This window comes from Camelus ferus, chromosome 9 (genome assembly GCF_009834535.1).
Source record: "Camelus ferus isolate YT-003-E chromosome 9, BCGSAC_Cfer_1.0, whole genome shotgun sequence".
Lineage (NCBI taxonomy): Eukaryota > Metazoa > Chordata > Mammalia > Artiodactyla > Camelidae > Camelus > Camelus ferus.
The window spans coordinates 9,334,411-9,359,985 of NC_045704.1; the positions used below are offsets into that span (position 1 = coordinate 9,334,411).

General features: G+C 56.4%; 4 protein-coding genes across 5 annotated transcripts; 2 read left to right on the forward strand and 2 right to left on the reverse strand.

Annotated features, from left to right (window-relative positions):
- Window positions 1-988: 988 nt before the first annotated feature.
- On the forward strand, window positions 989-5,871 carry UBE2S (ubiquitin conjugating enzyme E2 S). The gene is made up of 4 exons (XM_032487927.1): window positions 989-1,421; window positions 1,992-2,139; window positions 3,578-3,768; window positions 5,429-5,871. The coding sequence occupies exons 1-4, from the start codon at window positions 1,419-1,421 to the stop codon at window positions 5,732-5,734; spliced, it is 648 nt and encodes a 215-aa protein (XP_032343818.1). The 5' UTR covers window positions 989-1,418; the 3' UTR covers window positions 5,735-5,871.
- Window positions 5,872-13,380: 7,509 nt separating this feature from the next.
- Window positions 13,381-16,083, reverse strand: RPL28 (ribosomal protein L28). Its single transcript, XM_006187024.3, is given in 6 exon segments — window positions 13,381-13,456; window positions 13,458-13,517; window positions 13,716-13,834; window positions 15,344-15,467; window positions 15,563-15,651; window positions 15,969-16,083. Coding segments are annotated over 5 exon segments (414 nt in total). The 5' UTR covers window positions 15,644-15,651; window positions 15,969-16,083; the 3' UTR covers window positions 13,381-13,426.
- Window positions 16,084-17,883: 1,800 nt separating this feature from the next.
- TMEM238 (transmembrane protein 238) lies at window positions 17,884-20,628 on the forward strand. The gene is made up of 2 exons (XM_032487963.1): window positions 17,884-18,515; window positions 20,503-20,628. Exon 1 carries the CDS (start codon window positions 17,972-17,974, stop codon window positions 18,506-18,508), a length of 537 nt encoding a protein of 178 aa, XP_032343854.1. The 5' UTR covers window positions 17,884-17,971; the 3' UTR covers window positions 18,509-18,515; window positions 20,503-20,628.
- A 710-nt stretch (window positions 20,629-21,338) lies between these two features.
- Window positions 21,339-23,819, reverse strand: TMEM190 (transmembrane protein 190). Of its 2 annotated transcripts, XM_006187025.2 has the most exons (5): window positions 22,620-22,677; window positions 22,498-22,533; window positions 22,043-22,168; window positions 21,876-21,960; window positions 21,339-21,793 (listed from the first exon to the last, which is right to left on the reverse strand). In XM_006187025.2, exons 1-5 carry the CDS (start codon window positions 22,675-22,677, stop codon window positions 21,556-21,558), a joined length of 543 nt encoding a protein of 180 aa, XP_006187087.1. In that variant the 3' UTR covers window positions 21,339-21,555. The 2 variants fall into 2 exon arrangements, with proteins under 2 accessions (XP_006187087.1, XP_032343843.1); XM_032487952.1 differs by lacking the exon at window positions 22,620-22,677 and adding an exon at window positions 23,412-23,819 and having other exon boundaries at window positions 21,876-22,168.
- Window positions 23,820-25,575: the final 1,756 nt, after the last annotated feature.

The following is a 25,575-nucleotide window of genomic DNA, read 5'->3' on the forward strand; positions in this document are numbered from 1 at the left end:
CCAGAAGCTGAGGCCCACGAGGGCTTGTCAGGATGCGGGGGCCGGCTGGGGCCCATCCTGCCGGGCTGCGAGGCCTTGGGAGGGGCCCCCGACCCCCCGCACGGTGAGCAGGAGAAAGCCGGTCCAGCTTCCGGTCCTCGCTCTCCAAGCGCCGACACCGGGCCGCCCGGGGCGTTCCGGGCCCGTTTTCAGGCAACTGTGTGTCCGCTTCCCATACGGGGACTGAGTCCCGGCGAAGGCCTGACTGGCTGGAAGCCACAGTCAGTCACAGGCAAGGCCGGGCCCTGAAAGGAGGCCCAGGGACTCTCCCTTCTTCCTCGGCACCACGAGGGACTGCGGCGTCCACGTCTCACAGGAGGTAACTGAGGCCCGGCGTCATGCCCGGGGCCTGGCCGGGGCCATAGGTCACACATTTGCGGGCCAGGCGTCTAATCCTTCAACGCCGTGCTGACTGGTCTTGGAACCTCCGCGACACAGCACGCAGGTCACATGTCATTCCTGGCACAAAATGGCGCCTCACTGACAAACATACCTCAATTCCCAGCGCCCACCACCACTGCGGGCTGAGGAAGGGGCGCGGGCGTCCGCGCGCACTTATTTGCATACATAAAACCCAACGAACTTAATTGGCTGCGAGCGCCTAGGTCCGCGCTAGGCAGGGTCCCCATTGGTCGCTCTCCGTCTATCCCGCCCCCACCACCTGGTACTGCCTTCTCCGTCAAGGATTAGCCCGAGCGCATCTCGTGACGCTACGCCACGAATATGCGTCCCTATTGGCCGGGGTACCTTCCATCATCCTTTTAAAACCCCCCCAAGTCCCGCCTCCCTTCGCCCCGCCCAGGCTCCCAGGCCGACCGTTAGTCGCGTGCGCGATTTCCTAGGCGTCAGGGCGCGCGCGCGTACGCCGGCGTCTCATTCAAACCGCCCAATCAACGGTCGCGTCGTTCTTCACGTCCTCTTCCTCTCAACTTCCCCTTCTCCACCGCCCTACTCTCCCGGATCCCTTCCTCGACCCCTGCGCGCTCCCATTGGCCGGCCTGCTTCGAGCCCCCTCCCCAGCTTCTCCCGCCTCTGCCTGCCGCTTTCGGGAAGGGAGCGAGCGCGTCGAACGCCAAGGACCGTGCGCGCTGACGTCGCGGGTCGGGACGCGGCGCTTCGGGGCCGCGGGGGGGGCGTGGCCTGCAGCTGGATATAAAAGGGCGGCGGTGCGCGCGCGGCCGGCTTAGTGCGGCCGGGGACCGGGGTGGGTGGAGCTGCAGCCGCGGTACGCTGCGGGCGTCGGAGGCAGCGGGGAGCGGAGCGGGGCCGCTGGGGCCTCGCCAGGGCCGCAGCGGCAGCAGTTGGGCCCCCCGCCCCGGCCGGCGGCCGGAAAGCGCAGGAAGGGGGCTGGGGGGACCCGCCCCCGGCCAGCCGCAGTCATGGTGAGCGCGGTGTCCAGGCCTGGGAGGAGTGGTCGGGGGCGGAGGCGGGGCCTCAGGAGCCTCTCGCGGGCGGCTTGGGGCGTTGGAGCATCCACCTGGGGGGGTCCCGGGCCAGGGATGGGCACAGGGGCCTTCCTGTAGCGGTGCAGAAGGGGAAGGCCCGGCTGAGCCCCGGGAAATGCTCCAAGCTTTTTGGCCCGCCCGTAGGTGTTCCGGGAGCAACTACGCTCCGCCGCCGTCTCCATGCTCGAGCTGGGGTTTCCAGGGTTAGGTGGGGAAGGGAACCAGGATAGGCCTCCGCCCTACGCGGAATCATTGAGGGGCTACGAGGGGGCTTTTGGGGAAGGTGGAGTCATCCTCAAGCCCCTCGGAAATCCGCCCAATTTCTAGTGGGAGACCAGACTGAGACGGTCGCCGGAAGCATCCCGGGTTGAGGGGATCTGGGAGCTGGGGGTGATTGACAGCCTGGGCCTGCAGGGACAAGACTAGGGCTGCCACCGCATCCTAGATCCTGCGGAAGGTCCTGGGCCCCGGCTCTGCCCGCGGCTCACCCCCTTCTCTCCTACCCAGAACTCCAACGTGGAGAACCTGCCCCCCCACATCATCCGCCTGGTGTACAAGGAGGTGACGACGCTGACAGCTGACCCACCTGATGGCATCAAGGTCTTTCCCAACGAGGAAGACCTCACCGACTTGCAAGTCACCATTGAGGGCCCTGGTGAGTGTGGGAACGAGAGGCAGGAGGGCACTTCCTAGATCCTTGTCATCTTGAGAGCAGGGCTAGGGGCCCCCAGTATAAGTGGACATGACAGGCACACCTGTTAGTCCTTGTGCTCATGGTGTGCAGGGAAGGACATGAGAAATGACAAATAATTGTGTATACGTTCCTGTAAGTGTTGTGAGAAAATCCTGGGGGCCAGGAAAGAATATAATTAATGGGGGCCTTACCTGGGTTTGGGTGTTCCTCAGTCCTGAAGTGTGGGAGTGGGAAGAAGGTGCCAGGTGATGAGAATCATATTAGCAAAGGCCTGGAGGGCAGGCTGGATGATCTCAAACTCCTTCCTGCCGTCAGTGTCCGAGGCTCTGGGGACCAAACCGAGAAGGAGCCAGCTGCCGACTTAGGGGAAATACCAACCATAGCCAAATGATTACACGTGATCATGCAGAGTGGTTCAGCGTGTCACTTCACGCACTACGTTTCCGTTGCTAACAGTTGAATTTCTACAGTTTAAGCGAAGATGTTACAAGAGTGTGTGATGAAGGACCTAGTCTGGAGTTGGGTTTGTTGGGGTGTGGGTCAGGGAAGACTTCAGAGTTGCTGGCCTTGATGTGGGTGGCAGGGTGGGGATCCCCCAAGGCCCGTGGCAGGCGCAGTGTGTGCTTTATAAGAACAGAAAGGAGAAAAAAGACGAGCTTTTAGGACTTGTAGGCCTCTTCAAGGAGTTTGGAAAGGAAGCCATTGGTGGGTGTAAAGCAGGGGTAACAGATCACTTCAGAGTTTGACTTCAGTGGGGACGGGGCTGGGGTAGAAGCTGGCTGGAGGCTGGTCAGGAAGCCCTTGACCGTTGCTGGCAGCCATCAGGTGAGAAAAGCCGTTCGGCTGGACTTGGAGGTGGGGTCTGATTCAGGAGGGGACCTGGAGCTCAGCTGCCCAGGCTACTGATTGGTTGGATGTGGGGGCTGGGGCGTGAGGAATAGCCATGGGTCTGGAACAACTCCCCACGGTTTTTTGACCTGATCCAAGTGGGTGAATGAGAAGCTGCAGCAGGGAAGACCGTGGAGTTCACAGAACTGTCCTGACATGGGCCTGAGAGGCTGCCAGGTAGACGTTTTTCCAGGAAGATGAGAGGGTGTGCAGTGTCTGTGTCTCTTGGGAAGGGTGTGCGACCGTGCCTTGCTTAGGAGTGAATAGGCACTGCGGGTGGAGACCAGGGCTTGGTGGTGACACGAGTCTAAAGGGTTAACTCAGGTGGGGATGTGTGCTTGTGACCCTCTGGAAGCCTAGCCCCATCCTGGTTTCAGGAATCCCCCAGTCTGGTGGAAGAGGCAGTGGGGCACTTGCCTCAGGGCCAGACTGTGGAGACTGGGCTTTGGGGTTGTTCGGGGTGCCTGGGAGTCCTAAGCCTCCTGACCCAGTCCCCCTCCCTGCATTCCAGAGGGGACCCCATACGCCGGAGGCCTGTTCCGTATGAAACTCCTCCTGGGGAAGGACTTTCCTGCCTCCCCGCCCAAGGGCTACTTCCTGACCAAGATCTTCCACCCAAACGTGGGCGCCAACGGTGAGATCTGTGTCAATGTGCTCAAGAGGGACTGGACAGCTGAGCTGGGCATCCGGCATGTGCTGCTGGTGAGTTTGGCTGGGACTGGGCCTCCCTCCTGACTTCCCAATGATGTCCCAGCCACAGAGCCTTGTTTCTTTTTTAAAATCAACTCAAGTGGTTGGGGGCTTCCATGGAAGAATCCAGGTTTCCAGCTTTTCTGGAAGGAACAGTGGACAGTTCCCCAGGCATCTTCCCTGCAGAACAAGTGATGGGTTTGTGTAGTGGGACGACTTTCTGATAGGTACAAGACAAGCGTCTGGCTAGGGTTAACATGATGTTTTGTTTTTTTGTGGAGGTAGTGGGGATTGAACCTGGGACCTCATGCATGCTAAGCATGCGCTCTGCCACTGAGCTATACCCACCCCCACTCTGGCTAGGGTTAAGATATGATTTATGTGTCAAAATTCAGTGTCCTGAAGTATGCAGTTCATTGGTGTTTCAGTAGTTACAGCTTTTGCAGCTATTATCACTGGTAATCCCAGAATATTTTCATAAACCATTACTTTTCAACCAGGAGTGCTTTTGCTCCACTGGGGACATTTTTAGTTGTCACAGCTGAGGGTGCTACCAGAACCTGCAGGGGGGAGACAGGGAAGCTGCTGCACAGTCTGCAGTGCAGGGCCCCACCCCCCAGCACCACCCAGGCCCGGGTCAGGTGAGGTGGGGACACCAGACTGTGGGGTGTCTAGTGTGTAGGGTACCGACTGCCCCTCCACCCCTCACAAATTTAAGTTCTTGTTGAAAACTGAATTTCTAATTAGCCCCTGGGGCAGATGGTAGGAAGGGGAATTGGGGTTTCCTGCAGGGCCCTGGGGAGGATTGAGCACCAAGGTAAACAGACCCCAAACTTCCCCCTCCTCTCCCTGGAGTGTCAGTGGTGGCGGCCAGGGACAGGGGAGATGAGCTCACAGAATAACTCTAGGTGTCCCCAGTGAGCCCCGGGGCCTGCAGTGCAGGGCCCAGGCTGGGCGCAGCTGTGGGAGGGCAGCTGCAGGAAGGACTGGCAGCCAGACCTCTGTTTGGGGGTGCAGTGGTCAGGATTAGGGCGTGATCCTGGGTCCCTTGTGATCATCAGTGGTGTCTGCTGTGCCAGGTGCTTTGCGTGTGTCACAACAGCCCTGGGGGCATCTTGTCACCACCCCCATTTACAGGCGAGAGATCATTTCACCTGCTCAAGGCCAGGCATGTTCAGGGTTCCTTTTCAGAAAAAAAGTGGAGGTAGAACACAGTGGCTTAGGGGCCACCTTAGAAGAGCCACAGGGGCTGCTGGTCACACTTGTCAGCCCTTACTTACCCCTCAGTTAAAGTTGGCGGGTGAGAAATACTGAAGACTCACTCCCTTCCTGGACTGCCCTCTGGATGTCCCCCTTCTTGGGTATGGCTGGCCCTGCCCTTGGGGTTCCCGTTAAAGCCAGTGACAGCTCTGGGTTTAAGCATCTTCCGGTAGCGGGGGAAAGTGGAGCTTTGCAGGCCGGGTGTGAGTTCCTACATTTCCCCCCACCTCGCTTTCTGAGTGACCCTGGGCAAGTCCCTTGCCTCCCTGGTCCAGGCCTCAGTCACTGATGAGCGGGCCTGTGTGGTGTGGGCAGAGCCAGTGTGTGATCTGGTGGGGAGCAGCCAGTGCAGAGCCACAAGGCCAGATGTGAGAGGCTTGGGAGGCCCCTGATCCTGGCCTTCTTCCCACAGACCATCAAGTGCCTGCTGATCCACCCCAACCCTGAGTCTGCCCTCAACGAGGAGGCGGGCCGCCTGCTCCTGGAGAACTACGAGGAGTACGCGGCGCGCGCACGCCTGCTCACAGAGATCCACGGGGGCGCGGGCGCAGGGGGGGCCGGGGCCAGCGGGGCTGCAGCCTCCTCCACCGACTCCATGGCCCCCGGAGGCCTGGGAGGGGCCGAGGGTCCCATGGCCAAGAAGCACGCAGGCGAGCGCGACAAGAAGCTGGCGGCCAAGAAAAAGACGGACAAGAAGCGGGCACTGCGGCGGCTGTAGTGGGCTCTCCACTTCCTCCGCCCCCGACCTGACCCCCGACTCTGTCTCTAAGTTATTTAAATTATGGCTGGGGTGGGGGAGGGCACGGGGGCCTGGGACCTGGATTTGTTTTTCTAAATAAAGTTGGAAAAGCAGCTGCTATGCCTCTGCTGGCTTCGCACAGTCGGTGCCCTGGCCCCTAAGCACGTGCACAGGTTCCCCCACCCACCAGGCCTCCTGTTGGGGTCTGAGGGTGCAGTGGGCTAGTCATGGCCCCGCTCAGGCTGGTGACGGGTGTGAGGTGTCCACCCTGCACTGGGGCGCCTGAGCCAGCTCGCCTCAAAATTGTTCCGTTGTATTTCTGTGTAAGAAGTCTCAATCCCAGGCTTCAGGCAATACCTGTCTTAGAATTTGTGTTGGTTGTAAACCCGGGTGAGGTGAGCTGGTCACTGCTCAGGCCTTAGAACTGAAGTTGAACCTGCCAGGCGTGTTCCTTTCTAGGGCCCTCTTCTCGTGGTTGGGGGTTTAGGCCTGGGGGCTATAAGCTCCTGGAAGCTGTTGGAGCTCTTACCCCAAGTGATGGCTGGTGAGCTGACTGCAGGACCATATCCCAGCACTTCCAGGGGTGGGGGTGGAACCTGGCGCTTGGCCCTTCTTTGACCTCTTCATCTGCAGGAGGGCAGAATGGCTGTCACTGTATCTTGGACTACAGTGGAGGGTCAGGGGTAAGGGCCGCAAAGTGGGGACAGGTGTCAGAGTTCTCAGCTGGTGGAAGAGTGGGGAGCTGTGGGTCTTGGCAGAAACCACTGAATGCATACACAGGGAAGCCAACAAAATTGTTGGGCCCCAAGGACACAGTATCAAAAATGATCATGAACAAAATACAAAGGAAACCCTGTCCACTCAATGGTATATGGATTTTCGTAGTTGCTTCCTTTGTAATAGGCAAAAACTGGAAATAACCCAAATGCCCAGCAGATAAATGAGTAAAGGAATTGTGAATTTACACCATGGAGTACTAAGCAAAACTGATACACAAAACAAGTTAAGTGAAGCCAAATACAAAATACTTGGTTCCATGTATATGAAATTAATCAAACAGGCAAAACTAATCACTAATAGCCAAAAGCAGATCATTGGCTGGCTGGGGTCAGGGAGGGTAAAGTGTATGGGGGAGTGGGGGAGGCTTTTGGGGTGACAAGCATATCCCAGATCTTGTGGTGGTCACATGAGTGCATAGTTAATTATCAGAACTTAAACTATGTACTTAGGTGTATTTTGTGTAAAATATCTAAGAAATTTTTTTTAGGGGGCAAGGTATAGCTCAGTGGTAGAGTGCATACCTAACATGCACGAGGTCCTGGGTTCAATCCCCAGTACTCCCCCTCAAAAAACTAATTACCGCCCCCCCCCCAATTTTTTAATCAAGAACTTCTGTTTAAAGTAGAATGCAAGACAAGTCAGTGAGGGACAGAAGACAGCTGCAAGACATACAACTGGAAAAGACAAATCCAAACAATATCTAAAGAGCTCCTACAAATGAAAGAAAACACAAAGGTTGCCCAAAGCACTTGCACAAACACTTCACAAAAGTCCCTTCCCAGTGACTACTCAGCACACTCAGAGAGCCCCCTCGTTATTAGTACCCGGGGCGGGGAAAGGCAGTGAAACCCATAGTTGATAGCACTGCGCTCCCGCGAAACTTGCCACAGTGATAACGTCCAATACCGAGTGTGGCCCGGGCTACAGAGCCGCGGGGCCTCTCCAGGACCAGGGTATGATCCTGGCAGGAACGGGAAGCGGTAAAAGGCACAAGGAGACCGGGCAGTGAGGCCCAAAGCATGACCATCTCATTACTCAGCATTCCTCGCACCTGTACCACAGGCAGCAAGCACACCTGTCCCAAATGCAGACAGTCCAAAGGTCCTTGCACATTCGAGGAGCGACACTGTACCACACCAGTCATGAACCACCTCTACCTGCAGCCGCACAGAAAATCTCCTCGTCAGCCCAACAAGTCACAAGAGACCTTAGCACACAAAACAGTCAAAACCAAGTTGTGCTGCTAGACATACCTACTGAGGCTGCAAAGCTGTAAAAGCAAGAGATTGTTCCCATAAAGCTAGGGCTACTGGTTCTCTCTAGCCAGCAAGGAGTCCAGGATGGAAGTAAAAAAATACGTTCTACACGTCTCTTTTCTGTGTATCTGCTATCACACCGAATTTTAAGAACATGAGTATGTACAGATGGGAACCAATCTCCAGAATATACTAAGTGGAAAAAAGGCAACATGCAAGATACGCTCCCATTTCTGTTAATTTTTTAAATTTTGTTTAAAATGGGATGCCTACGTGCTTATGCATCAAATGCTTCTGCAAGGTTACATTAGCACCTGCAGATACCAGCTCAAGAAAGGGGAGCTTGGAATACCATGTGAAATGTTACCCATTCAAAAAAGCAAAGATTTAGGGTTTTGCTTTTTTTTTAATTTAAAGATAACAAAGTTTTCTTCAATGAAATGGCTCCCTTATTCCCATCTCCCCAGCACCCAGTTCCTTTAATCAGGGACAACCAATGTCAGTAGGTTCTTAGGTATTTTTCTGAGGAAATTCTATGCCAAGACAAGCACATTTGAACATCTGTTCTTTTACATCCGTTGTTTTATTTGGGTATAACTAACGGTGACCTGTGCATCTTGGCTTTCAAACTTAACAGCACTCTTGGCCGTCTGTCCTATGGCACACAGTCCCTCCGTGCCCTTAGCTGCCATGCATGCCACCGCATAGACGTGCCCCAATGTTTGTCACACAGCCTGGCCCAACTGACCTGCAACACTGGAAGGAATGACCTTTGTGCACAGCCTCTGGGGCACACAAGGAACAGATCTGTGGAGTGGATCTTTATAAGTGACATCACTGTGCCAGAGGGCACATTCATTTGTAATTTTGCACAATTGCCAAATGGTTCCCCGTGGGTGTGTTCCAATTTACACCATCAGTGTACACTTGCCATGCCTCACTAGCACTTTGCTTTTTACCGAAGTTTTGGAATTTTCTCAAAATTCTGAGAGGTGAACACTACGTTAGTGTACTTCTAATAGACTTCAGTTTTTACAACAGTTTTGGATTTACAGAAAAAGTCATGAAGACAGTAGAGTGTCCCCCATTGCTGCATCTCCTCCGTAAATACTAAGTGAAGATGCTAAAATAAATATGCTGTCGACAGATGACTGGATAAAGAAGATGTGGTGTATATATACAATGGAATACTACTCAGCCATAAAAAAGAATGAAATTATGCCATTTGCAGCAGCATGGGTGGACCTGGAGATTATCATACTAAGTGAAGTAAGCTAAAAAGGGAAAGAAAAACACCATATGATACCACTTATATGTGAAATCTAAAAAAATTACACAAATGAACTTATCTACAAAACAGAAACAGACTCACAGACATACAAAACAGACTTATGGTTACCTGGGGGAAAAGGGGTGGGAGGGATAAATTGGGAGTTTGGGATTTGCAGATACTGACTGCTGTACATAAAATAGATCAACAAGGTCCTGCTGCAGCACAGGAAACTGTATTCAGCACCTTGTAATGGCCTGTAATGGAAATATACGTATAACTGAATCACTTTGCTATATACCAAAGATCAGCACATAGTAAATCCACTATAGTTCAATAAAAAAAATTAAATTAAAATGCTGGTTTTATCTGTAAGAGAGCACCACCAAGGGCCAGAGGGTGAACGTACTAGGTAAGAGTGAACTCAGGAGGCCTGGGGCACTCGAAGCCCACAAGTGGATAATTGTAAACAGTTTTCAAAACAAAACACAAGAAATACAGTGGTTGGGGGAAGGGTATAGCTCCGAAGTAGAGTGCGTGCTCTTAGCGGGCACGAGGTCCTGGGTTCCATCCCCAGAACCTCCGTTAAAATAAATATATAAAATAAATAAATAAATAAACCTAATTACCTCCTCCCCTCCACCACTAAAAAAAAAAAGAAACAGTAGACTGGTCGGATCCGGGCCTGGGATCCTGGGCTCCTTGCCTGTCTCCAAACCACATGCACATGTTATTTTCATAATGAAAGACTTTGAAGAACAGATTTTATTCCAGCAAATGACTACAAGAGAAACAAAGGGAGATTTTTAAAATTCCTGGACAGGGCAGGAACAGCCTGGAGGGGGAATGCAGAAGAGGACACAGGATATTCACAGAACTCATGCAGACGGAGAGCCACGGGCATTAGCGCGTGCTGATTTATCCTCAACGTGCTCTGAAAACCACGACATTGCTCTATGTGCAGACATAGTTACAGACATGGGGAGACGTTTGTGATAAGAAACCATTCATTCATGCAAGGAAGCTTTGTGGGCTTGTCCTGGCTGGCCCTATCATGAGCTTTTTGCACATTTAATCTTCTCAACAGCCTTGGGAAGTAGCATCTATTGATACGCACATACCACAGCCACAGAGGTTGAGGAGTTTGCCCAAGGTGGCACAGCCAAGGAGTGATGGAGCCCTGATGTATGTGTGCAGAAGGAAATATAATCAAGGCCAGCCCCACCCATGAACAGAGCATGTCTCAGCCCTGAGTCTCCTGGAGTCCCCAGTGCTCTGAGTGACCTTGCACGGGGCAGCTGCCAAGGGCATGCCCTACATGCACTCTGCAAACATTACCTGGGCTAGCACTGGAGACACTGCAGCAAACCAAACCAAGATCCCTGCTTTGCGGAGCCCTGAAGATCAGGCACTTGTAACAACCCTGTTTCACGTATAGGAAAACTGAGTCACGAGGAGACTAGTGACCCACCCACATGCCCACAGCTAGGAACTGGCAGTACTGGAATTGGAATTGAGGCGCATCTCTCAAACAGCCTGGCCACTAGCCCAGAGGGGGATGTTGTGGGTGGTGGGGGCCTCCCAACACGTGCCTGTCTCCCCACTGCCTCCTGGCCCCATTGTTTATGGTAAGAAGTCGGCAGTAACTCTTATTGTAGTCCCTTTTCCTCTTGCTGCTTCCCAGATTTTCCCTGTCCTCTGTGTTCAGCATCTTTATGATGTGTCTGAGTATTGCATGAGTTTAAAAAAATCTCACTTTAACTTTTCCTGTTTATCTCTGTTTTCCCAATTTCCATGCCAAAACACATCAGTTGTGAGAAGAAAAGTTAGAATAGATGGTCCATATGAAACACCCCTTACACCAGGCTCTCCTTCCCTGGGGGGAGATGGGACATTGGGGCCTCGAGTTCCTGCAGCACTAGGGACTCCCAACAGGAGGAACTTCTCCCTCTCCCTGGCCACCTCCTGGTTCCACATCACTATCCAGACCCTTGGTATGGCCTCCCCAGCCCAGCCACCCACCATGGACTGGCCACCCACAAGGACAGAGGCCTACTGGCTGAGCGAGGACATTATGGATGAGGAAACTGAGGCCACAGAGGGCGGATTCAAATACTTATCTTGGGGGTCCATGTGGGCTGAGGGCCTGAAGAGCAGGGTTCCGGGCAGACCAGGGAAGGGACACCCTCCGTCCACCAGCTCCCACATGGATGAGCAAATGCTCAGGGCTGTGTGAGCCTCACGTACTGAGCATCCGGTATGCTGGGGCGCAGGGTTAAGTCCCAGCTCACCAGCACTTACTTGATGGACATCAGCGCTATGGAGAAAAACGAAGCCGGGTCGGGGAGGACTTTGTGTGGTCAGGAGAGACCTCATTGTCTCATTTTGACATCTGACAACAGCACGAGGCCCGGCCTCACTTCAGGGAAGCACCTTGCCGGCAGAGGAACAGCAAGTGCAAACAGTGGAGGAACAAGGGGCAGCTATCTGAGTGGAAAGTGGAGGTGGGCCCTGCCGGCCAGGGCCAGGGGCTGCCTTTCCCTCGTGGGAACCATGCAGGACTTTGAGCCCGTGTTGTCGCCAGGCTTAGCTCCAGAACAGACCCCCGTGGGGCAGGGGTAGACTGCTGTGACGGCCCAGGCGAGACAGAGGGCTTGGCAGGGAGGGACTAGGTTCATGCCCACTGAGCAGGGAACAGTGGCAGGGGCCGGACGACCCCGACCCCAATGCTGGATCCTTGGCCCCTGGCATAGAGGCTGGCACATGGTAGGTGCACAGGAAACACATCAGCAGTGATGGGGGTGACCTTTACCCATGTGAGCCTCAGTCTCTACACCTGGTGGGGATGACATCTGCTTCCTGGGGTACTTGGATGAGAAACGGTCACTCCACAACTGTTACATGAGTCCACGTATATACACGTATACACACACATGTGCCACAGGTCCACCTGAACACAGAGACGCAGTCTGGCTTCTCATGGCACTTACACTACACCAATAGCTCATCACCGCACACCACACGCAGGATGTTCCCTCTGCGCTTAACCCACTTAATTCTGACAAGATGCAGAGGTCTGGTTACTTGCCCAAGGCCACACAGCTAGCAACTGAGCTGGTGGAAGGACCCAGGCAGGTGTCCAGTGGCAGTGCCTGTGTCCCTAGTCGCAGCTATAATAACTCCACAAAGGGAGCAGGCAAAGGGTCAGAGAATCTACTTTAGACCTCCCAGCAGACAGCTATGCAAGGAACAAGAGGCACCCAGGGGTGTGCGGAGCTGGAGGCCACGCTACAGAGTGGAATCAGAGGAGGGGAGGTTGGGCTGGAAGCAGTGGGGAGGTTGGTCACCTGCTGAGACCACTGAGCAGGTGAGGGACAGGCCAGTGGGATGGGGCGCTCACACTCAGTGCAGCAGGAGGCGGAAAGAGTTGGCCAGCCTGGTTCTTCCACAAGAACAAGCTGTTTTTAATGATTTGGCTGCAAACAGGAAGCCTGGGGCTGCCACCTTCCTCCTAGGCATCCAGTGCAACTTCAGTGGCACCCAAGGGCTGCTCCTTTTCCAGGTAGGTAGAGATGGGCACTCTGGGCCCAGAAGCATAAGCCACAGAATGGGGGCCTTGAAGGCTCTTTGCCCCTTACCAAGTCCAAAAGTCCCCCTTACTTCACTCCTGCAGGGCCCCCCCTCCTAAAGTTGTGAGCTGCCCCAGGACCAGGGCGGGGAGAACCAGCCTGCGCCCTTCAGGCTGGAAAATGCCTGCTCCTCTCCCTAGTCCTTATTGGGGTTTTCAGGCCATCCCAGTAGAAAAAAATTGCCTACAGCTGGGGTCTGGCACAGCTGGTAAACGCTTCCACCTTCACAGACCACAGCGCCAACACTGCTGCGACGACTAGGCCACAAAACCATACAAACCTAACCCTAACCCTACCCCTAGGTGGGAGGTGGGCTGAGCCTGGGTCTGGATGCCCACCCCCTAGGAGATTTAGATTAAATGTTTAAAGATCAAAAACTTCCACTTAAGGTCTCTCTTGAAGCTTTGTCATGCATTAGCAGGGTGTGGGGTTATGATGATTCCTCCGACATATTCAATATTACTCTACACCAATCACCAGCCCTGAGACTGGCAGGAACACTGGATCTAGGACACACACAAAAGCTGGGGCTCCGCTCCTCCACCTGGACCTGGTCCCTCCAGACCCAAGGCACTGTGACAACCCGTGTGGTGCCAGGGGATGGGTGAGACCCCCGGGGACAAGCTGACACTCTAGTTCTGGAAACATGGCCTGGGTCAGAGCCCTGAGGCCGCGAGGAAGGCAAGGAGGTTGAGAAAAGTTGGCTGACATCTTTATTGCTCTGGGAAGGGGCTGCTCAGGAGCTCTTGGTGGGGCGGGTCCGCTTTCCTCTTCACCATCACAGGCTTCTGGCTGCGCAGGATGGCGCTGGCTCTGCGGATGGCGGCCTGGGGGGCGAGGTGGGCTCAGTTCACCCACCCCAAGAGCTGTCCCTGTCACCCCTGCATGCCTCCCAGGTGGGAGATGCCCCCTCTTCTCCAGAGCACAGGCCCAGCTCCATTCAGCAGAGGGCCCTCCCTCACCATACTGGCAAGGCTCCCCCAGCGTAGTCACTCCCCCACGCGGGGCTCAGGGCCCCCACTCACCATGCGCAGATCTGGGCGGTACTTGTTCTTTCGGATCATGTGACGGATGCTGCTGAGGGTGGCCCGAGCGTTTTTGTTGATGGTGGTCCGAACGTAGGAAGTGGCTGGCTTTCGCTGGCCTGGTAGGAGATTGGAAGAAGCCCCAGGGATTAGTCAGATCTGGAGTCTGGACTTTTAGTGCTCACCCCCGGTGTGGGAGCACAATCTCGCCCAGAGAACCTTAGTGTGGGCTGTGTGAGCCTGGGCAGGCATCCCCATATCTAAGCAGCAACTTATATGACATTTGCAGGAAACAGCACCACAGAGCGCCATACAGGTATCTCCTTCCCCGTGTCCCTGAGACACAGCACTCATCTCACTGGACAGAGATGGAAGCAGAGGACCAGGACTGTCCTGTTCAAGGTGAGATGCACAGAGCAGCTGCCTGAACCCAGGGAGAGCATGGGTGAGGCAGGCACTGGGCACCATGCAAGCCAGGTATGAGTGCTCCTCAGACTGAAGCTCCGGCTCCTCTCCCTTCCGCAGCCTCCAAACCACCCCTCTGCAACAAGTGTCTAATACACTGAGCTACGATGCTTGGCCCCCATGCTGAGGTGATGTGGAGCCCTGGGAGGGCCAGGGTATGAAGAGTCCTGAGGCACTACTCAGGAGAAAAAGGGAAACACCCCGTTTTTTGTGCCACAGAGCTGACAGGGTCTCAGCTGGAGTCCTGTGTTCCCCCGAGAAGCCAAGGACCCTTTACTATACCTGAGGTTTGACGCTGGCCCTCACTGACCCCAGAAGGGAGGCCATGTTACCTCCTCAGGTCTGACCTGTTCCTGACAGCCCAGCAAAGGCTGGGCATCCACCAACCAAGGGAAAAACTAAATTCTCAGGGCCCAGCGCACCAGAACAGGGTTCTCTGGAGCGTGGGAAGTGTTTGCTCCTGGGGCTGTGTGTTCCTGACAAGGGAGACTAACTCCTTTCTCCGTGAGATAAGGCAGCAAGTGTGGCCACTGCTGTCTGACACTGGGCTCAGAACCCAAACAAATCTGCCCTAGTCAGGGACTGGGAAAAACTCACTCCTAGCTCTTAAAAACCCACTGCCTGGTTAAGATAAAAGGAGCTGCAGGTGGAATATCCTGATTCAACTGTTAAACCAAGACAGACTCCTGCCTCCCCTTGACCTGTCTGTGCCTGAGCTCAGTTTACGGAGGTGGGGTACTGAACACCCCTTCTGAGTCCTCACAGCCAGAACGCGGGTCAAAATACTGCTTCAGACCCCAGCTGTCACTTCCTTCATGTCAGACCTAGGGCAAGGTACACCAGCTACTTGCTTCAATCTTCCCACCCGTGTTGAGACAGATACCGGAGCTGCTTGAAGGATGGAACCTGAAAACATCACTGATTCGTGCGACCCTGTAATTTAATCCTAATAAGCACCTAGGGCAGTTCAGGTACCATTAGTTTCTTCACTTTCTAGATGATGAAAGATTAAGCGCCCTAGCCAGCTCCCCAGGCAAACGTCCTGACCCCAGGAATCTTTGATTCGACAGCAGAATCACTCCTGCTGCCCGACACTGAACAACCACAACTCCCTGCCCTAGATGGCGGTGTGCTGCCCGGGCCAAGCCAGGGCAAATGCTCACCGGATCTCCGCTTCATCACCACCACGACACCTTTGCCGTCGGCCGCTGGCTCCACGCCCACTGTCTTGCGGTGAATCAGTCCATTGTAGCGGAAGGAGTTGCGGGCCTTCAGGTTATTGGGTTCCTGGGAAGGAGGACGCATCGGGATCGTGAAGTGGCAGGAGGCCCAGAGATCTTAAAGGCACCTCCCTCAGACCCAGGCGTCGGGGCCCCACTTACGGTGCTGTACGTCTGCTTGTTCCTCTTGATCAAGAAGCTAGAGCAGTTCCGCACGACCATCCATTGCAGATGCGCGGACATGGCGGCAGCTGCGGAGAAATGGGCACAAGAAAATGTCAAAGGAGAAGCAGGCCGACTCCAGACAACAGAGGAAGCGTGTGTCTGGGGGCACCGTGAGGAATATTCCAGGTGGGGCTGCGCGGCCTACGGTCGCGGGGTTGAACTTAGGCGGCCGAGACTAACTACGGCAGACCAGAAGGTGAGAAGCCACAACGACCTAAGGCGACGGGGCAGGAGGATAGCCAAGAAGGCAAGAGGCGCAGCGAGAAAGGCCAGGCAGGGACACAGACGCCCGGCGGCCGGCACGAGACGCAGCCACGCGGACAGACGAAGGGCCGCGACTAACCTCCTCACTTCTCGGTGGCCGGAGACGGAAAGAGGCACGGCGGGGGCGGGGCGATGCTTTTAATATAGACACGCATTTCCGCTTCCTCTCCGGGCACGCGCGTGCCGTCGCCTTTCCCCGCCTGCTTCCGCCCGCCGGCGAGGCAGCTCGGCAACATTCGGTTATTTCCGCCAGCCAGTCGTAAAACGGTCGAGAACCTTCGGAATTCTTCGGCTAGGGACCCGAGGGCGTGTTCTCGACCCGGAGGGGCACCGTTCCGAGGGCTCTTCGTGTGTTTTCGGAACTCCACGGCTGGATTTCCGAGTGGGTCCAGCTCTAGCGGCCCCAAGTTCCCTTCCTCAACGGCCTTTCTCCAATATTACCACCCAGTGCTTGGCACAAGATGAGGGTTCAATAAACATTTTTTTTTGTGAATGAATGTGTGAGAGCGTGAACTATTTAAACCTAGCTACAGAGTCTTCGGGGGCCTCCAGTCTTCGTAGGCCCTCAGCTATTCCAGACGAAAGCGGCGGGCCCGTTCGGGCATTTTCGGAACTCTTCGGAATCTCGCTTCAAAGTGGTGGCAGCCTTCCCCTTATTGGTCCATGCCTGCTTCGGATCTGTTCGGAAACACTCGGTCTCCCTTCAGCCACGTTCGGAACCCTTCGGCTTACCCCGGGACCCCCCACTTTCAATTCGCCCTCCCCAGGGTCCTCTTAAAATAAACTCAACTATTTAGACTCTAGAGAAAAGTTGGACCGAACCTTCTCGCTGATGGCCACCCCAGGGGAGCATGGATTTCCTCTAAGGGCGAGTTGTATTTGGAGGAAGAGAGATTTGCCTGGGAAAGCTCTCGGATTCTTGAGGGGTTCCATACCTGTTCGCCCAGCCGCTTCCTTGTGCCCCGCGACCTCCAGCCCCATTATCCCTCCCCGCACCAGTCCGCCCTATGTCACACCCGTTACACTTTATAGAAGTTAATTTCAGGCCATCTTTTTGTTTCCTCTTTCCTTTGGGGGGGGTGGTAATTAGGTTTATTTATTTATTCTTAGAGGAGGTTCTAGGGATTGAACCCAGGACCTCATGCATGCTAAGCATGCACTATACCACTTGAGCTACACCCTCCCCCCAATTTGGGGCCATCTTTAATGGGCAGGAACCATGCTGAACTATCCTCAGCCTCACCATCACAGGGCTGGGCGAGACTCCAAGTGAACAAAAGGAATGATAGTCTTTTATGTCACCTCCATTAGTGAGCCTCAACTTGTGATTATGTCTGGGAGCTCGTTGAGGGCAGGGGCCTTGTCTGTGCCCCTGGACTTCGCCGATGAAGAATCCTAACAGTCCAGAGGCCCCAGGAGGAGCCTACCGAGAAACAGCAATGTTGGGGTTTGCCCTGCTGCCACCTCTAGAGTGCCTTGAATCTGATGGTGGCGGCAGAGTTCCTGTGAGTCCGATCCACCTTTGTCCCTTGGACATACAGGAAGCCCCAGGAGGCAGGCAATGAGTGAGAGAAATGTCAGCTCCGCAGAGCCGTTTCCTCCCCTAGGGCACTCCGACTGCTGATTCTCTGCCTCCTGGGGCTCCTTGGAGTCTGGGGCCTTCTCTGATCCTTGTTTATGACCGCACCTGTCCCCACCGTAGGCTCTGGTGCATAGGAAGCGCCTGGAGGCGGCAATGAACAGAAACATGGCCGGGGCTCCTGCAGAGCCTTACGCTGTCTCCATTAAAGCACCCTGAATTTTGACCACGCAGTGCTTCGCGCTCCTTGGGATGCAGGGGTCCTGGGCCACCCTAATCTGTGCGCCCATCTGCCTTCAGCATAGGCTTCTGAAGGCCAGATCTTGCCTAGAAAACACGGCCAGGGCGCCCCCGGGCCGCGCCCGCCGCACCCAGCTCAGCTCAGGTGACCAGGCGGGCGCCGGGCACACCTGGCGCAGTCCCCTGACCCCGCCCCGGGCCGGGCCGCACCCGGAACGCGGAACGCTCTCGGTCGGAGCCAGCCGCGGCCGCGGAGCAGGGCCATGGCGGCGGCGCCGGCGGTGTGCGCCTCGCAGGGGCCCCCGCCCGGCGCACCGTCCACGCCGGCGGGCGCGCCAGTGCCGGCGTCCGGCCTGGGCCGCTGCCGGATGGCGCTGCTTCTGGCCGTGGCGCTGGACGTGGCGGGCATGGCGGCGCTGCTGACCGGCGTGTTCGCGCAGCTGCAGGTGCGCGGCCGCGACTTCGGCGACCTGCTCATCTACTCGGGCGCGCTGCTCGTCTTCCTGAGCCTGCTGGGCTGGATCCTCTGGTACACCGGCAACATCGAGATCTCGCGCCAGGAGCTGGAGCGCGACTACGGCCTGCGGCCCTCGGCTCTGGCCCGCCTGGCGCGAAAACTCTCCCGCCGCTGGTCGGCGCCGGCTTCCTCCTCCGCCGGCAGGCGCGGCGCGCCTGGCTCCCGGGGAGCGCGCCGCGCCGCCCGCACGCCCCCGCCGCCCTCCGCCGGCTCCCGCCGCGTGCGCCTGCAGCTCGCCACGCTCGAGGCCGGGCCTGGGGCGGCGGGTGCTGGCGCCGAGTGAGCCCGAGGTGAGGGGCGGGGAGGCGAGGCGGGGCGGAGGGGAAACGGAGAGCCAGAAGAGAGGGAGAGACAGAAGGAGAACTGGAGAGAGAGTGGGAGAGGGTGAAGGACAGAGGGGGGCACATGGAGAGACATCGAGGAGAGAGGGAAAGGTGGAGAGAGGCAGAGGGACAACGGTAGAGGGCAAGACTGGAAAGGAGAAGAGCAGAGAGCCAGAGGATGAAGACCCAGAGACGCAGACAAAGGTGCAGACTTGGGAGAGACAGATAAGACGCTGCCCCCACAAATGAGGGCTGGAGAGTCACCATTAGCTCCTCTAACACTTGGACATTTGTTCCTGTGCACCAGTCCCCAGGTGCACCAGGTCCCATTTCCCATTTAATCCTCTCATTGAGTCTCTGAGGTCACTACTGTGACTATCCCCATCCCGGGGCCGACACTGAGGCCCCAACAGGTGCCATGTCTTCTTCAAGGGGAGCTACCTCTTGTGCTCTCCAAAGTGTACTCCTCTGTCACTCCCTCTTGCCTTTTGGCCGACTCCAAGCCACTTACTATGTGTACCCCCCACATTTCAGTGCCCCTCATCTCCTGCCTTCTCTGCAGTTATTACAGCATCCCTCAGTCCACGGATGGCCAGGCTGTCTCATGCCAGCTGGCCTCCGTCCATGCCTTCACCTACACCAGGAGTGCCCTTGTTGTCTGTACTCCACATGGAAAACTTCCCATGTGTCTTTTAAGATCCAACTCTATTTCAATGTCTTTCTCTGGGTCTTCACATTGTCTGAGTTACCTCTGTTATTGCTTCTGTCACCGTGTGTTTTATCTGTGTGCTGATACTGTCTCTCCCACACAACAGGGAGCCCCCTTAGGGTAAGACCTGGGTCTCTGGTGTCTTTGTTCTTAGCATTCCCCAGCAAAGAGTGAACTTTGCTGGGGAATGCTAAGGTGGGTGGATGGATTGGGTGGGTGGATAGAGGGATAAATGGATGAATTGTTGATGGATAAATAGGTGGTGGATGGCTGGATGTGGTTGGATTGATGGATAGATGAGTGACACATGGATAGATGAATTGGTTGATGAATGGATGGGTGAATGGATATGGTGGGATGGATGACGGATGGCAGATGGGTGAATGGGTGGTTGGATGGATGTTTGGGCCTATGGGTAGGTAGATAGATGAGAGGACAGTTGGGTTGGCTGGTGGTTGGATGGATAAGTAGAACAATGGATGGATGAGTGACGGAATCATTTTCTCAAATGGGAGTTCCACACAAAGATTAAATCCTAATATCCAAAGCCGTTCTCTGTAGGTGATGAATTAACTTCCCTCCTATGCATCCAGAATGAATCTAGCTGTATACCCTTCTTTGTGAGACTTCAGAAAATAGTAACTCCAGTCATTTGTTAGGCTCTGTGATTCGGACGAGGCAACAGTTTAAGATGAACAAATGTATGCATAGATGAAGCATGAGCTAACACAAAATTTGCCATACCATGCAGAAAGAACCACCTGTGATTAAAATTACCCCTGAAAGCCCTTTACCTTGTCCAAAAGTCTAACACAGCTGGATGGAACTACCTGCCAGAAACTGGCCAAGCCAACTGGCCGGTGGGCCACTCCTAAAAGAAAAAGATGCCTGTCCAAACACAGGACTCCAGTCTTCTCCGTCTTCCAAGTCTTTTTTTATCTTTGTGCCTCTGTCTTTCCCTTGATATATTTCTGTCTGTCCCTCTCTCTTTGCTGTATATGAGTCTCTCCCTCTCTCTGCCTCTCCCTGCCTCTCCTTCCCCACCTGTACCACTGGATTCCAGTGAGTTAAAGCTACACTGGCTGCAGCAAATCAGGGCGTGGAGGAATGAAGGAGCATATAGGCAAGTGTAGGAGTCAATTGTGAGGGTCTGAGGTGGGAGAAAAGGGCTCCTTCCCCCTGGGTGGTAGCCCTGGGATGCCTGGCTACAAGCATCCACCACTAACCCCACCCTCCCTCCTGCAGGTGAACACATGGCCCCACCTGTCAGGGCCCAGCTGGCTGAGGTGTGCAGCTGTCCCCAACATCTTCTGGCCGGATGCCTACCTGCCCTCACTCTATCCTCTGGATAAACAGCTCTGCCTCACAGCACTGCATGTCTGTCTGGGGAGGGACGGTGCTGGGGCAGGGGTTGGGCGAAGGGCCACCCAAACCCTCCAGGACCTAGGAGCCCAGCTTCATGCTACCCCCTCACCCAGGAGGGACAGGAGTGGGGGTAAGGATCTCAAGGCCAGACCCACCCCCTCAATCCAGGCCTCCCTCAGCCCAGGCTTCTCTGTTAGTTTTGGGCCCACTGAGAAGCAGACAGAGAGGCAAAATTAGACTTGCAAAATTCACTTTATTTATTTATTGGGGGCAGTACTTATGGAGGATAGGTTAGGGAGGGTCTGTCACCTGAGAAACGACAGAGGGATGGTAAGGGGTGTGAGCAGGATGGGTGTTGAACTGTAATGAACTTCCAAGAAAATTTCTGCCCAGTCACAGGGGAATCTGAGAGCCACCACTGTCAGGCATTGGTGGGAAGTAAGGCCAATGATGGCAGAGGGCGATAGGGTCCCAAGGGCAGGCAGCAGAGGCTGTCAGGCAGTGGTAGAAGGAGAGCTGTGGGACACAGCTGAACATGACCCCCAGCCCAGTTCAGACACCCCTCAACCAAGCTGGCCCATCATCCCAGGCCACCGCCACTCACCCCATCCCCCAGCCCAGATCCCCATATCCACAGCCCAGGACCTACACTCAACCCAGGCCCCCACAATCAGCTCAGAGACCCCCTTATCACCCCAAGTGCCCCTCAGCTTGGCTCCTCCCCACTGAGCCCTGGACCTGTTATTCCAGATGCCCTTCAGCTCACAGCCTCCATGATCAACCGAGCACCCCCATCAGCACAGGTCCCCCTAAAACACACATACACACACTCCCTGCCTCCGGGTCTCAGCTGCCCCCTGCTTCATGCTTCTCAGAAAAGAGACCACACATCTGTGTGCTTTATCTGTATTGAGAGGTCCCCCGAGGGTGCACCTAATCTTCATCCTCCCCACCTTCTGTGTCTTCGCCTTCTCCTGTCCCCTCCCCTTCGCCCCCTGAGACGTCCAGTGCCCCCTCCGCAGGCAGGGAAGCAGGAATGCTGCCGATGGATGCCGTCTTCCTTTCACTCAGAGTCCCCCGGTCCTTGGATAACAGAGAGACCGTCCTGGACAGGTTGCACCTGTCCTTCAGGAACCTTGGAAGCCGCAGCATGTCCCGTCGCTTGGCCCACCTGGCGGGGAGGGGACACCCTCAGCCATGCTGTCCACCTGCCTCCCGGGGGCACCGGAGCCGTGAGCCCTGACCCCACTTACCAGAACAAGCAGACGGTGGAGATCAGGAAGAGGAGGCCTCCACACGTCCAGCCCAGAGCCCACATGTGCTTCCTCCGCATGGTTTCTGCACAGAGCAGGGAGGGGTGAGGCCCAGGGGTCCCAGCCACCACGCCCCAGCCCAGCGGCCCTGGCTCCCAGGCACGCACCGTCCGGCCGCTGGTGGTAGCAGACCCCATCGCGGTAGCAGCATCGTAGACGCAGACAGAGATTGGGGTTCTCAATTGCTGCCTGGCCCCCACAGCTCTCCCGGTCCCACACATCTCCCTCACAGCCTGGGGACCAATCACGAGGGGCACCTTCCTTACAGAGCCTGACCCCAAGACCAGGCTCTGGGGCTGCCTGACTAGTGTGTAGTACCCAGGAGTCCAGCCCCCCAGCCTCTCCTCCCTCAGACCCAGGGGTCCAGACCTCCAGCCCCTCCTCCCTCAGACCCAGGGGTCCAGACCCCCAGCCCCTCCTCCCTCAGACCCAGGGGTCCAGACCTCCAGCCCCTCCTCCCTCAGACCCAGGGGTCCAGACCCCAGCCCTTTCTCCCTTTAGACCCAAGAGTCTAGTCTGGACTCCCTGTCCCTGGGGACCCAGGATTTCCTCTACTGCTCACTCCACGGATAGAAGAACCCCTGGATTCCATTCCCATCTGTGAAAGAAAAAGACAGTGTTGGGAGGCTGTATGGAGGCTGGGGAGGCTCCCTGCTCCACTCTGACCCTCCCATCAGGGCTCACCTACTGAGCCCTGCATGAGCAGGAAGAGGCCCAAAGCTGGGATCCCAGAGCCCACCATGTTGCCTCCCCAGACTCCTGGGGCTTCTGTGGGGAGAGACCTTGAAGGCCATCACCCCAGCAACCGGTTTGGCCCCGCCCACCTGGCCCCCAATGTTCTAAGTTCTGTTGCCGGGGAGCCCCGTTAGCATTGGGGAAGAGGGAAGAGGGGTCACACTGGCCTGGTCATGCCTGGTTGCTAGGGGGCTGCTTCATTAGCAACCAGGTGAAGGGGGCCTTGTGGTGGAGGTGGGGCCCAGGCATTAGAAGAGCTGCCTTAGCACCCTGGGCAGAAAGCAAGTAGCAGTCTAAGGCGTCTGTCTCCTCCTTGCAATTGGAGGACCCCAAGGGGTGGGCACCCGGAGACCTTTTTGCCAGGGAATACCTCTGCTTAGTAACCTGATGCCTGCGAGGCAGCTCTAGGTAGCCCAAAGGCTCCTGAGATCTGGTTGCTGGGGGCCTTCCCTAGCAACCAGGGGCAGGGGCCCTGGGGCTCAGAAGGCCTCACTGAGCCCCATTGTTAGGGAGGCCCCCTAGCAACCAGAAGACCTAGGAGGGCGATGAGAAAATGGGGCTCATGCCATAGGCCAGAGCACATGCCCAGGGGTCTCTTGGTCCCAAAGGCATCCAGCCCTCCCCATGGGGAATATGTAATGGAGGGCTGGGCCATGCCGAGATCTGAGCGATCTGAGTGCCAGGGGAGAGTGACTCATGGGCCCAGAGCCCCTTCTCCTAGTTCAGTCTCACTTTCCTCACCTGCAAACAGGGAAACAGATCCAAGTGGAGGTCCTCAAGCTCCTGGTTTGGTCCCTCGCAGTGGTGGGGTAGGCGGTCAATTTGGGGACTGGGTTGGAGACATGAACCCTGGTCCTTCCCTGAACCTGACTCAACTTTTCAGAGTGGGGACGGGGCTCAGCTCCCCTGGGGCAGTGTGTCTTTGTGTCCAGATCCTGAGTCTGAGAGAAAGGGGAGCTAGGGGTCTGGATACCTGGATTCGAGAGAAGGGGGTTTCTGGTGGTAAGGACTTCCAGGTCTGAGGCAGGGAGGCCTAGGGGCTCAGACTCCTGGGTCTGAGGGAGGAGGGGGCTGAGGGCCTGGACCCCTGGGTCTGAGGGAGGAGGGGGCTGAGGGCCTGGACCCCTGGGTCTGAGGGAGGAGGAGGGCAGAGGGCTCAGACTCCTGGTCTGAGGGCAGCTGTCCAGGAGTCCAGACCCCATTTCTCAGGAAGCCCTGTGAGGCTGACTCCTGTCCTGCCCATCTCCTGTAAACATCCTGGTGGGTGCTGAGTGGGCCCTGGGCTGCCTTCGTCAGAGATGACACAGGTCAGAGGGGGCTCGGCAGGGGGCCGGGGGTGGGGGTCAGAGGGGTTGTGGGGCTGAGGCCGGGCAGCTGCTGACCGTTTCCTGTGTCAACATCATCTGGACCCACTTCCCAATTCCCGGGATTCCTCAGGGATCAAGGAGGGGGTGGGGGGCGGGGCCGCCAGGCCCTGGACCGCGGCTTGGGACTAGGGGGGCCCCCGTCACGGCCCTCACCGCTAATGACAGGTTTGGTCTGCCTCTGCGGCCCGCCTGCCCCGTCACCCCCCAGTGGCCAGACAGGACCCCCCAGGGACAGACAGACGGACACACACAGCCTCGGACCTGCTGACCTCACACCAGCCAGCTCCACCTCACCCAAGGGCCAGCACATGAGCAAGGACCCCCTGGGGTCCCCCGTCATATCCTAGTGGCATCTCCCCCACGTCTGTGGCCATTCCTCAGACCCTAGGCTCCATGTCTCCCCCAGTCCTTGCCTCTGAACTTGTCTCTTTGTGTCTCTGTGGGTCCCAACTTGTTTTGCATCTCTGTCTTCTTCTACCTCTGGTCTCTGTGCTCTTGTGTCTCTGTTTGTCACTATCATCTTCTGTCATTGTGAGTCCCCTACCCTGCCTCTCCACCTCGGCACCCATGTCTCTGTCTCTCCTTCTTGCTGTCCTTTCCACAGAAGTAGCCCAAGTGTGCCCACCCCTGGAGAAGACCCAGGAATCCAGAGCAATCCCCCACCCTCCTGCCCCGTACCCACAGCATCTCCCTGGGCCTCTGGCAGCCACACTGGGGGAGGGCTGAGGCAGGACGAGGGGCTTGGCACTAGGCAGAGCACACTAACCCAGGCCCAAACGCCTGACCCTCCCCAGCCGAGTGCTCCCCAAGTTGCAGAATGAGCACAAGGTTTCTCCACCTTTCTAGAAACTAGAGTTTAGGGACTAGACACTTGACTCCTGAGTCTGAGGGAGGAGGGGCTGGGGGTCTGGACTCCTGAGTCTGAGGGAGGAGGATCTGGGGTCTTGAAATCCTGGGTTGGAGCAGTGGGATTGGGGTTGGCACCCCTGGTTCCCTGTAGGTGGAAGGGGCTGCCATCACCAGATCCCTATTGTTGCTCTCATGCTGGCCTCAGGCCCAGTCCCCGATCCCCTCAGGCCAGTCCATCCCCCAGGCTGGTGGCCTGAGTCACCTTGGCTGGCCCCGCCGGTCTGGGGGGGGGGGCTACGTCAGTTCTCCCCTCACTGACGCAGCCTTGGGCCCCCCACGCTGACTCAGCCGGAAACAGGCCCCCTGAGGGGCGGAGAACCAGTGGTCAGAGGCCTGGGTCCCAGCGTGAGCTGGGGCTGGGGAGGGCCCCTGGGGGGCCCTGGAAGGGGTGGCCATGACAGACTGAGAGAGGCAGAGCAAGCTCTTACCTGAGTCGATGAGGTCATGTCCCACCATGGGGGGGCTGTGACCTCACCTCCCTGGGGACCTGAGCAGTCGTCCCCTCAGTGGTGGGGGAGGGGAGGGGGATGACTCCAGCCGCCATTCATCCCCAGAGCCCCCTTCCCGCTTAGCACAGTCTCAGGGGCCAGGAGGGGAGACTTTTGGAAGTCCTTTTCACCTTTTGTCTT

Excerpts from the sequence above, each read along its gene's own strand:
- TMEM190 (XM_032487952.1), bottom strand. The coding sequence starts at position 22,533 with ATGGGAATGGAATCCAGGGGTTCTTCTATCCGTGGA. Across the intron at positions 22,169-22,497 it reads GGGGTTCTTCTATCCGTGGA|GCTGTGAGGGAGATGTGTGG; the intron begins GTGAGCAGTAGA and ends ATTGGTCCCCAG. Across the intron at positions 21,794-21,875 it reads TCCACCGTCTGCTTGTTCTG|GTGGGCCAAGCGACGGGACA; the intron begins GTAAGTGGGGTC and ends CCTCCCCGCCAG.
- TMEM238 (XM_032487963.1), top strand. The coding sequence starts at position 17,972 with ATGGCGGCGGCGCCGGCGGTGTGCGCCTCGCAGGGGCCCCCGCCCGGC.
- UBE2S (XM_032487927.1), top strand. Across the intron at positions 2,140-3,577 it reads AGTCACCATTGAGGGCCCTG|AGGGGACCCCATACGCCGGA; the intron begins GTGAGTGTGGGA and ends CCTGCATTCCAG. Across the intron at positions 3,769-5,428 it reads GCATCCGGCATGTGCTGCTG|ACCATCAAGTGCCTGCTGAT; the intron begins GTGAGTTTGGCT and ends TTCTTCCCACAG.